A 12,709-nucleotide genomic window follows, 5' to 3' on the forward strand; every position below is an offset into this window, starting at 1 on the left:
TTTTTCAAGTTTTGTAATTCTCTGAGGTATAATTTCAGCATTTATCATGAGTAAAACTTAAAGATGTCATTGATTAATATCTTAGAAAACTGTTGGTGAGCTATTTCTAGCTAATGGATAGGTTATGAGAAATGTAAAGCTTTTAAGTACCCAGACTTAAAATAACTAAAGAAAATATTATAAATCAAATCATATCAATAACTATTAAAATTTCAATAGAATGCCTATAGAAAATATTATAGACCCAGTATACTGTCATGAAATCACTTAATGATTTCCAGCACTACAAAAATAAAATAAGAAACCCCACTCCTAATAGTGGAGTTTACCCTGTTCTCAATAGCAAGCATTTTTTTATAAAAAGAAAAATCACAAATGTGTTGGAAGGAATGTGAAGAAATTGTAACCTTTGTGTGCCATTGATAGAAATATGAAATGGAATGGCTACTATAGAAAAGTAAGTTTCTCTAAAAATTAAAAATAGAATTACTATATGATCCAGCCGTCTCGATGTGATAGTACATACCTTCCAGCTTCTTGGAGACTGAAGCAAGAGTATCACTTGGGAAAATCTCGAGGTCTACCTAGGCAATGTAACAAGACCCAGTTTCAAAAAAATAAATCAATAAAGGATCTCAAAATTCTTAGTAGCATTATTCACAATATCTAAAACAGAAGCTGCCTTAGTGCCCATCAACAGATAAATGGAAAGCCAGATGTGGTATAGCTATACAATAGAATATTTGGCCTTAAAAGGAAATTCTGACACTTAATACATCTTGGATCAACCTTGAGGATATTATGCTAAGTTAAATACACCAATACAAAAATGACAAGTCAGTGAGACCGTATCTGAGGTTCTACTTGGTGTGAGTTACTTCCAGTCAAAATCATAGACAAAATACAATGGTGATTGCCAAGGAATAGGGAGTTAGTTAAATGGGTATATGCAGAGTTTTTGTTTTACAAAATGAGTTATGAAAATGAAATAGTGATGGTTTCACATTATGAATATGGTAAAACACCACCAAATGTACACTTAAAAATGGTTAAGTTTTATGTGTATTTTACCATAATAAAATTGAAAAAAAAATCCAGCAGATAAATCTTAAATTTCTTCTCTTCGTAGATCTGTCTGCATTTAAGCCTTCTATACTTACCCAAAAATTTATTTCTACTGAGGTAGACATTCATCTGTTTTGAACACAGATAAGAAGCAGCTGAAAATATGGATCATGTAATTGCTATTTTCATTGACTTACTAAGATTATAATCCAACAATCATTTGGGTCAATATTGATGACTAATGTATCAATCTAATATAGAAATCAGTTTGACACCTTTAAGAGATTTTGATGGGTCAACATATTATTCATTGAACAATAATCCAAACTATTCATTTAACAAAGAATTATAAAACATTATTTAGCTGGGCACAGTGGTGCACACCTATAATCCTAGTGGCTCAGGAGGCTAAGCCAGGAGGATCACAAGTTCAAACCCAGCCTCAACAAAAATGAAGCACTAAGCAACTCAGTGAGACCCTTTCTCTAAATAAAATTTTTTTTTTAAAAAAAAAAGGGGGGGTTGGAATCTGTGAGGTGAATAGAGCCTACATCTTGGGAGCAAATCTTTACCCCTCATATATCAGAGCACTAATCACTAGGGTATATAAAGAACTCAAAAAGCTAAACACCAAAAAAACAAAATAATAAATGGGCCAAGGACCTGAAGAGACTTCTCAGAAGATGATGTACAATCAATTAACAAATACCTGAAAAAAATGTTCATCATCACTAGCAATTAGAGAAATGCAAATTAAAACCACTCCAAGATTTCATCTCACTCCAGTCAGAATGGCAGCTATAAGTGTTGGCAAGGATGTGGGGAAAAAGGTACACTCATCACTACTGGTGGGACTGCAAATTGGTGCAGCCAATATGGAAAACAGTATGGAGATTTCTTGGAAAATAGGGAATGGAATCACCATTTGGCCCAGCTGTCCCTCTCCTAGGTCTATACCCAAAGAACTTAAAAACAGCATACTACAGGGACACAGCCACATCAAAGTTTATAGCAGCACAATTCATAATAGCTAAACTGTGGAACCAACCTAGATGCCCTTCAGTAGATGAATGGATTAAAAATGTGGCATATATACAAATGGAATATTAGAGAATAAAATCATGGCATTTGCAGGTAAATGAAGTTAGAGAAGATAATGCTAAGTGAAGTTAGCCAATCCCAAAAAAACAAATGCTGAATGTTTTCTTTGCTATAAGGAGGCTAATTCATAGGGGGATAGGGAGCGGGGAGCATAGGAGGAATGGATGAACTCTAAATAGGGCAGAGGGGTTGGAGGGGAAGGGAGGGGCATGGGGTAATTAATGATGGTGGAATGTGATGATCATTACTAACCAAAGTACAGGTATGAAGACACGAATTGTTGTGAATATACTATGTATACAACCAGAGATATGAAAAATTGTGCTTTATATATGTAATAAGATTTGTAGGACTGGGATTGTGGCTTAGTGGTAGAGTGCTTGCCTAGCATGCATGAGGCACTGGGTTCAATTCTCAACACCACATACAAATAAATAAAATGAAGGTCCATCAACAACTTTTTAAAAATAAAAAAAAAGAATTGTAATGCATTCTGCTGTCATATATAAATAAAAAAAATTACATTAAAAAAATAGGGCTGGGGATGTGACTCAGTACTTAAGTGCCCCTAAATTCAATCCCTGATACAAAAAAAAAAAAAAAAAAGTTATTTGTGCTAAGCAACAAACTGCCCTGGTCATACAGAGACAAAAACGACTACCTCAAAATTTTTTTAAAAAATCTAAGAACACAATAAGAATTTGAAATGATAACAGATTTAAGCATAGGGTGCTTTAAGAGGACAAGTACCATTTTAAGCAGTCTAACCAAGTTAGTCATTTCCCTTGTACTAATAGGTCAGGGTTCATACTTCTAGAATATATGTTTAAGGGATTTGACTTCACACTATCGTGAGAGCTACTTAAGTTAGACTGTTGTCTTTGTTTCTGATGCTGAAGTCCATCTGGCAGTCAATTAAGGAAAGATGGATGCAAAGTGGAAGGCAGTAGGAATGATAGGAATCAGGAAAGATCACAGCCCAGACTGAAGCCCATGTCAGTTTTTATTGTCTCTGATTTTAGTGATGTAGTTGTCCTTCATCTCAAACGCCTGTTCTAAAAGTTAGCGGAAACTGAAGTTATGATCCAGGTTAAGTATGGGAAGTTGTCAAGCTACCTACCACTTTTGAGCCAACACAACATGTACGAACTTCACAAACCACACCCCACCCCCAAATCTTGCTCAAGAGTCTTGTGCTAAGTTACAATACACCTATTCTAGTCACATTTGGTAACTTCCTTAAAGTTACAAATTTCAACTAATTTTTTTATAAATTTGTATTATTCTGGTTAGATCAGAGAGATTTGGCTTAGTGCTTTCATTACAAATTGTAATTCCTATAGAGCCACACACCCACACAACTTTTGAACTTTTAATTTTGCAATAAGTAGTAATGGCGAAAATTTACTGAAAATTTCAGTAAAATGTATGATTGTTTTTTCTTTATGTATAAATTTTATACCAATAATTGCTGTTGTGTCTTTAAGTAGTTTTTCTAAGGGATTTGAATAGATTTCTGTTGAAAACTTCAGTGTTAACATTTTTATAATTTGTACTAAAATCATGGTATAAAAATTTTATGCATAAATCAGAATTTTAAATTAAAGTATTTTTCTTTAAAAAAAACTTGTCTTCCCTAACCAAAACAGGGAATAGAATTATGGAAAATAGTTCTATCTAACCAAGTTAACACATAATAAACCATCACAATAACTATCATATCAATAAATGTTAACTTGAATGAATAGTATTTTAAAATTCCAGTCACAGAGAGACAATGGAAATGTTCAACAAAACATTGACAGAGCAAAAAGATGACAGGCCAGAGGGGAAATGGTGTTTGAGCTGACATTTGGAAGAGGAAGTTAGCCAATCTTAGAGAGGGCAGTATTTGTGATTGTAGAGAAGATGTAGTGTAATATTTTTAAAACTCTAAAGAAATCAAGAATAAAATACAAATCATAGGTCTTTAAATGTTGCGCCTACTTATATTTTGTTCTAAGGACAGGGGACAACCACCAGTTTTAAGCAGAGAAGGAATGATAGTTAGATTTTCCTTTCAGAAAAATCACTAGTAAGCTGGATGTGGTGGCACATACCTGTAATCCCAGCAACTCAGGAGGCTGAGACAGGAGGACTGCATGTTCAAGACCAGCCTCAGAAACTTATCAAGGCCCTAACCAACTTAGTAAAATGCTATCTCAAAAAATAAAATGGGCTCTGGATGTAGCTCAGTGGTAAATTGTCCCTGGGTTAAACCCCCAGTTCTTTCCTCCACCTCACCCCACCCCACCCCAAAGAAAAAGAAATAGCACTAGTAAACACAGGACAGTTTGGAGAGAGAGAGAACAACTAGTCAGGCTGAGTCATTCTAGCTAAATGATATTGAAAACCTTGACCAAAGGCTTTGGCAGGTGAAAAGGAAGGAATTGGTGAGAAGTACTAAAGGCAAGAGTTGAAGACTTGCCTAAGAAGAAAATGGAAGAAGAGAAGCATCAATTTGAGTCTCTTGCTTGAGAGAGTTAAAAATGGGGGGGGGGGGGTACTATTTACTATGGTTCAGAATACAGGAGAAACTTTCAGGGAAAAATATAGCTAAGTATAAAGTATGAAAGAACATCAGTGTTTGAGGGTTGGCAGAGTAAAGCATTCTGCAAAAGAAAGAATGGTCAGTCATTGGAAGAAAACGAGAAGAGTGTAGTATCATAAAATGGAGAGTGTGAAGTTGCACGTAGGAAGAGTCAACAGTAATCAATTTTGCAGGAAGATGAAGAGGAGGACTCAAAGTGTCTATTACAGATAATAGCTCAGGAGTCTTTGATGGCCCTTCTCAGAGTAGTTTTGTTTGAACGGTAGAGACAGAAGAAAGATTCACCGGGGTTACAGGACTGGAGGACAATGAGGAAATAGACTCATGGAGAAGAATTTCCAGAAAGTTACTCCTCTAGTAACCAGAGAGAGCAAAAGGTTGACTCAAGGGAATGTTCTAAAATGAGGGAGGCTGGATCGAAGGAAAAGTCAACAGAAGGAAAAAGAAAATGAAAAGAAACAGGAAGATAGAGGTAGTAAAATCCTTAAGTGGGCCAATACATTCAGCATTCCACAGAGGGAAACTTCCTCTATTGACACGAGAAAAGTAAGGAGGGATCTTCAAAGAATGAAGTTTTCCACTGGGAAAACAGGAAGCTCATCCATTAGTCATTTATAAACAGCACCTCGTGGATCAGGCACTGCTAGAAATTAGGATGAGAAAATATGATATCCACAAACCTCACAGTCTAGCGATCACAACACTAAACAACATCAGTGTTCTTAATGTTAAAACGTGACAGGGGCACATATGATAAGTGAACTAGTCTAATCCAGGAGCTCATAAAAGGCCTTCTGGAACAAATTGTAGTTAAATTGACATCTGAAGGATAGGAGATCATTTGAGGGAACAGCTTATACAAAGACCCTGGGGTCTCTACCATTAACACACGCCCCAGCCACTTGAGCAAAAGAGATCATGATAGGATGCATCTTGTGTTTAATCACCTCTCTTGATTGCGTCAAGGGCCACAAGGAGTGACTGGCCTGGACCATCTAGGCTTGTGTAAGCATGCTCTATGATGTCCACACAATGAAACCCCCTAACAAAACATTTCTCAGAACGCAGTCCCCTTGTTAAAGGATGCATAACTGTATACATTTTGCTGGAATTTAAAGAACCCCACCATCAGCCTCTAATATATCTATCACCTCCCACCCTCTACAAATGCCCCATTCTTGAATTATGCTGATATCCCAAAGGTACATCACTTAAATCCCAGCAAACCATCCTGGCCCTGGGCCATCTATCCCTCCCACATTCCCTCTCCTGAATCCAAACCCCATCTGTGCGTCAGCCTCCACCCCAGCTCAAGGTCCACCTGCACTGCCTCCTTTCTCTAGCTGCGCAGCTTTTTCTTGCTTCTATTCCAGGATTGGCTCTGCCCTCTGCCCTCTGCCCTCTGCCCTGGGCTGCCTGATTTAACCCCTTCTCATGTCAGCGTTCTCGATTCTCAATGGAAAGGCCCACGACTAAAGAAGCCTTCCCTAGTGGTCCACCCTGTCTAAAGACATTTTCCCATCACTCCCTCTCTAGCTAGCACTCTTTCCTTCATGTCCCTTAACCAAGTGTCACTCTTCTATGTCTTTGAGAGGTGTCTCATGCCCCTTTACAATGAGACAAGGTAAGGAAATTTTCTGCCTTGCTCTCAGTACATAGCCCACTGTAGGGTCCATAAAGTCTATCTGGTGTGTGTACTAATCAATACTACTTTATGAGTACTTATCAATATAATATTTTATCAATATTTATACATAAATGAATCACCTACCTTCTGAAGGGATCTCAGCCCCCTGAACACACTTGACATCTGCACAGCCACACTTAACACTATCTGTTCTTCACTTTACTTTATCAGCTTCATTTCCCTGGTAGGAATAGATACGATCATGAGGTCCTTGATGACAATCATAATGTCCTACTATGGTGACCTCCGCAATATCTGGCAGGGTGATTCAAGGGAACAATCAATAATTAGAAATGAACTCACCTTATCCTCTTATGTTCTGAAGTTCATGTGTCAAAATACATAAAAGCAATTTAACTGTTTATAGGATTTTTTTTAATGTTGCATTAGCCCTAAAGAGGAAGTCCACCCTTGAGCTTAGACAGGATCTTTATGACACACAGCTTAAAGGCAGCAGTGACAGTGCTGGTAATTTTTATTTCGTCATTTCTGCCAAACGGGACTCATAACGGAAGCAGGATCAGTCTTAGAAAACTGCCTCCTATGCCCGGAGTTTTTCTTAAAAGGTAAATGCATTTCACAAAATTTTAATCTGGGTAAAATAATCGCTCACCAAAAGATAATGCCATCTACTTGTTACTAGCTTCTATCATTTTTTTTAAATTAGGTGGGGAAAGGATTGTATTTGAATGGCTGCATTTAGAAAGTTGATGAATTTTAAGGCAATGAGCAAGATTCTCCAGTGCCGGATACAACTGTTTCTGTTGTAACTTTTTGCTTCTGTTAAACATTTAAAATATTGTTTTTAAAGGGAAATATGCTTCCTGCTTTTATTGGCCTGAATTTGTAAGTAGTTATTTCCCTTTGGCATTGTGTGATGGGTTTTGCTTTCCGGGGTGGGTTGTTCTAACTTGTTTTAGGTAGTAACACTTCATTGAAAGGGTTGTTCACTGAGAACTACGAATGTAAAGATCAGAATTTTACACAGACCTACCAAGCTCTCCTCTTCCACCTCCCCAATGGTAAGATCTAGTGTAAGTGAATGCCCTCTTTAGTACAAACACATACCTCAATACCTTCAAAATAATATATTCTACACAATGAATTAATATATATAATAAGATACTACATCCACGCATGTATACATATTATAGCGATACTTAATGGTGGGCCTTGTGTCTCATGGCTAATACTCCTCACCAAATTTTCCTGTAGGTGCCTTTATTACACATTGCAGGATTATTTAAAAATGTTGGTAAACTGTAAGGTACTTGCTAATGATGCTATTGCTGATGTTGTAGGTGGTAAATGACAATGAAGTATTCTTTTCCCAGCCTTCCCCGGGTCCAGGAACTTGGAAATTAACTTTTAAGAACTGAAAAATGAAAACACATCAACAATTGATGTCATTGATTGCCTAAATATATTACATTATATTATATCATATCATATATTATATTATGTATAATATAACATAATAAATTATATTAAAATTCAGCAGAAAAAGTAGAGCCAAAAAGTTTTAGCACATGTTTATCTAAATATGAGGTAAAATCATGGCCATCTAAAATATAATCAGGGATGCATATAAAGGCTTATGTGCAAAAATTTCTGTTTCATTGTCCTTTATTTTCAATTTAATTAAATAAATTGAAAATAATTTATATCAGCCAGTAGGGAGCTGGTAAAGCAAGTTATACACAGTATACCCCCTTACCCATACTATCACTTGCCAGATGTCTGGTTACTTCCTGTTAACTGTGTCTGAAAGTATGGAATGAAAGTTCCAGAAATAAATAATCATAAGTTTTAAATAACTTTTGTTACAGCATATTGTTGTAATTGTTCTATATTGGTGTTAATCTCTTACTATGCCTAATCTATAAATAAAACTTTATCAGAGGTACATGTATACAGGAAAAGATATTATATCTACTGTACAGGGTTTGGTACTACCCAAGGTCTCAGGCATCTCCAGAACATCTTGGAATGAATCCCTCACAGATAAAGGGGGACAGGTATAACAGAAATGCCAATCATCACTAAAAATGTTACAGTCTTTAGTGGTATGAGAGAATGTGTATGATAAAATGCTGAGTGAAAACAAAGGATATAACCTCTTGCGGAGTGTGGTGGTGCATGCCTGTAATCCCAGCAACTTGGGAGGCTAAGGCAGGAGGATCAAAATTTCAAGGCCAGCCTCATCAGTTTAGTGACACCCTCAGCAACCTTACCTCAAAATAAAAAAAATAAAAAGGGTTGTGGGTGTGGCTCAGTGGTAAAGTGCCCCTGGATTCCATCCTCAGTAGCAAAATGAAAAAGGATACAACATCTTAAAGAAGTAGCTCATGCAGCTTTAATAGAATGCATGGAGCAAGACTAAAAGGAAAGTTACTAAAATATTAACAATGACAGTAGGGGTTTAGGCGCTTTTACTTTTCTGCCTTTAGATATTTTATATTTTCTGGCTAAAAAAAAAAACACTAAATAAAGAAGGCTTAACATAACAGGTAGAAATCTAGACAAGGATATCAGCATACTTGAAAAGACAATATGTGAACAGAAGTGTCTGCTGGCCCCCAGAGAAGGGCCTCTAAGAGGAATTTGTCAAAGTTTACCCAACACTGCCAGGGAAAAGTGAGGTGGATGCCTCAGACTTGGAAGACACTTCACTATTAAAATCATTCATTCATCTTATGCTTACTTCAATTCAATGCCTAACAAGCAAAATTCTGGTTTTAATGGGAGCTCATACAGGTTCTGATAGTAAGCACCGATTCCACCAACACATTCCTATGTCAATTTGTACCTCAGTCTGCCGTGAGTTGTGAATGGGAATCAGTTCTGGAGCAATCAGTCAATTCTTGGTGATAAGTTCTCATTTCGGGACCTACAAAGCACACCAGGTAAAGTCTTGACCTGTGATGGCACCTCAGCATCCACCGTTGACCTTTCTCTCCTTGTTATTGTCCTATGTTAGCATCCGTCTCGGAGTGGGTCCCTCCGTGGTTGGCCCCTTTTAAGCTAAGAGGTTCCTTTTTCTAACTCTCAGGTGAAGACAGCATGGGAGGAAAGAACTCCACACCTAAGCCCCAATATGGTGAGTTCAGAACAGGAACTGTTACGGGCCTCACTACAAAGTAAAAACAAACTAGAAGATTAAGATGTTGTGCTAAAAGGGGCTATAATGGGACACCACTGGCTAGTGCATTTCTCAGGTTGGGAAAATCATCTTTTATCACAACACAGACTCTAGTGCCTCAGAAATGAAAAGGGGATCCAGAAAGGACTGCTAACCCTCCAAATCTGAATAGATCACCTGGGCAGTTCATGAGAATCTAACTCACTTCCCTTCCTCCTCCCCTATTTGTTTTCTAGACACTGGGGGAAACTATCCTGGCTGCTTTGGGCAGGACATTGTTATCAGCTGCCCTGCAAAATGACCAGCCAAAAAGGGCAGCAGTTCCTAAGGTCAAGATCCTGAGGGCTTGGGGAAGCACTGGCTCTGGGTTTCACCGCTTGTTCTCACTCCAAGCCTGGAGACCCTTGCTTAGATCAGAAGGAGGATATTTTCCTAGGGCTTCCGGCGAAAATCTTTGAGGAAGGAGACACGGCACACATTTTTTATTTTTGTTTCTCTAGAGGACACAGGGCACAGCAGGACCCTGGGCTCTTCTTTTATTTGCATAGCTGATGGTTTTAAGTTCCTGTTTAAATACTCACTTTAAATGACATAGTCTCCTCTCCCACGTAGAGTCACCCAGTTGCTAATCTCCTCTGGTTTGCTTGGGTAAGAGAGGCACCGGGGACATTTACTTGACAAATGGCAGCTACACTAACTTCTTTCATGTTCTCTCGTAGACATCTCCTCTACCATCTCCCCAAAGACCACGAGCTCTGCACCCTGTCCCTCCACCCATCCCAAGTAAATGAACATTTACTCGTCTGCTTCATCCTGTAACCACATGGCATTTGACTTTGTATGGACAGCTTTGGCTTGGGGACAGTGGCCGAGGGTCTGGAGAGAAAGGAGCAGAAACAGACAAAGAATTGTTTCCTAAGCTTGTAAATGCCTGTTGAGGCAGGAAGGGTGGGGAGAATCGGCAGCTTTCATTGAGGCCTCAGATGCCTCTGGTACGCCAAAGCCGAAAGTTGCCAAGACCAGTGGGTCAGGGCAGCAGCCCACTAAGCCAGGTGCCGTCTGCTCCAGGCTATCCTGCAGGTGGGGAAGGCTGCACTGTGGCTTTTAGGAACGGCCATCAAAAGCTCAGCAGTTGACCCTCTTCCTTTTTCTACCAAAAAGCACAGCAGATTTAATCTTGGTCTTTTTGGCTGGGGTTCTACTGACACTGCTGCTGACGGCCATGGTCTTCCTCATCATTAAGAGCTGCAGAAGATGTAAGTGGTGTCTGAGGGATGGGGCAGCCTTGTCTGTCACTGAGGACAGAGATAGCCACCAAGTGAGTAAGGGTGTGTGAGATAAAACCTGATTAACACAGATCAGAACGGCCCTCCTTCCCCTTCTCTTCCTCCCTGTCCTCCCCACTCCCAGCCCCTCCTCCCACCCTCCCCTTCACCCAAGATTGAAGGGAGAGGCTCCCCTCTCCTCCAGACCCCAGTGGTGAGACTTGTCCCTCTTCTTCCTGGTATTTGTTGCAGGTCACTACAGTCCCCAGGTTCCAGATCCTCACTCGGACTCTCCTGCCAAGGTAGGATGATTGTGTTTCTCCCAGGGCACTGAGGCCCTGCCCTCTGGCTTTCCCTCTGCGTTTCACGTTATTGACTGGGGTAGTTGTACTGCTTCCTGGACTCTCCAAGGGATTCTTTTAAGAGTCCTTCTGATCTCTTTGGGTCCCCTCTTTGCAAAGTCACAGCTGCTTCCAAAGAGACACACTTTGCTCCAAATTGAATCCACTCATTCCTTCTCTCCATCCCTCTGAAGCGTTCATCCCTAGGAGAGGACCCGCTAACCTACGCCAGCATGTCTTTCCAACCCTTGGAAAAGAAGAGCCACAGCTTGACTGCAAACCATTCTGCGGACTTAGACCCTGTCGTCTACGCTCAGGTTAAAGTGATAAGCCAGTGAGGCTTGACTCCAGTTCCTCTCATCTCAACATATTCTTTTCTGGTCTTCTACAATTTTTTGACTGCAGCCCACGTGAAACTGCAGAGTTGTTTAGGTGTGATCTGACAGTGGGATCCAGAAGTCTCCAAAACCAGTGGTCAGTCATTTTCCTGGCCAGAGGAAAGGTTGCTGGCCTTCCTACTTGTACCAACAGCTCCCTGAGGGCCTCCCCAGTAGCCTCCCAAAGGGTGTGAGACAGAGCTCAGTGTTCAGAACGTAATCCCCCAGTGTCATTGATCAACTAGGGAGGAGTCAACCCAATGAACAATCTATCAAGAATTCCAAAAAAGGCAAAACCCTCCCAAATATTGGCTCCTTCTTCATCAGTAATTAGTCTATCACAGTCACCTTCTCCAGACGTCAGGACCAGTGTTCTACACAAATACAAAACCCATATTCTATAAAGCACTATTCAAATGTGGGTTTCCATATCTTTCCTATGGCGTATGCAATATGCATAACAATCTTACATGAGAACCAAAAATAAAAATTAATCTAAACATTAATTCCCCTCCAATCACAATGGATAATCATATAGGCAATCCCATTAAAGATATCAATCCCAATAAAAAAAAAATTCTAGGCACACTTACCTTAAAATTCCCACTTAAATAAGAAAGCAAATCAGCAAAATTCATAAAGACAAATTAATGATAAATAAATTCATATAGGAAATCTAGCCCTAGCAGCTAACTTAAAGCACCTGTTTTGATTTCTTTTTTAAAGACATTTTATTATATTATTTATGCATGCCTCACCTATTTACATAGTATAATTCAATGTTTTTTTTCTTTTTTATTTCTTACATACATGACAATAATGGAATGCATTACATTCATAATTATCCATCCACTAATTCAATGTTTTTAATGTATTTACCATATTGTACAACTATCACAAAAATCTAATTTTAGAATATTAACTTCCTAAAAGAATTTCCACACACTTTAGGAGTCAATCCTCATCTTCTCACCCTAAGACCCCTAAATAATTACTAATATGCTATCTATCTCTGTATGTTTGCCTATTCTGAACTTTTCACATAAGTGGAATCCCACAATATTTGGCTTCTTTGATTTAACTTAAGTTTAATCATTTTGCAGCATGATTCAGTAATTCATTCCTTTCCAATATTGAATAC

The 12,709-nt window shown here is 38.8% G+C and overlaps 1 protein-coding gene across 1 annotated transcript; it reads left to right on the forward strand.

The window, feature by feature from the left end:
• The first annotated feature begins 6,645 nt into the window (after nt 1-6,645).
• On the forward strand, nt 6,646-11,850 carry C11H1orf162 (chromosome 11 C1orf162 homolog). Its single transcript, XM_026394141.2, has 7 exons — nt 6,646-6,706; nt 7,364-7,465; nt 9,496-9,543; nt 10,305-10,368; nt 10,747-10,841; nt 11,103-11,152; nt 11,386-11,850. Exons 1-7 carry the CDS (start codon nt 6,646-6,648, stop codon nt 11,527-11,529), a joined length of 564 nt encoding a protein of 187 aa, XP_026249926.2. The 3' UTR covers nt 11,530-11,850.
• Nucleotides 11,851-12,709: the final 859 nt, after the last annotated feature.

Source organism: Urocitellus parryii, chromosome 11 (genome assembly GCF_045843805.1).
Source record: "Urocitellus parryii isolate mUroPar1 chromosome 11, mUroPar1.hap1, whole genome shotgun sequence".
In the NCBI taxonomy this organism is placed as follows: Eukaryota; Metazoa; Chordata; class Mammalia; order Rodentia; family Sciuridae; genus Urocitellus; species Urocitellus parryii.

Coding starts and splice junctions, on each gene's coding strand:
- C11H1orf162 (XM_026394141.2), top strand. CDS start 6,646: ATGAGGTCCTTGATGACAATCATAATGTCCTACTATGGTGACCTCCGC. Junction 6,707..7,363: donor CCTCCGCAATATCTGGCAGG/GTGATTCAAGGG, acceptor AACTTGTTTTAG/GTAGTAACACTTCATTGAAA. Junction 10,842..11,102: donor CATTAAGAGCTGCAGAAGAT/GTAAGTGGTGTC, acceptor TATTTGTTGCAG/GTCACTACAGTCCCCAGGTT.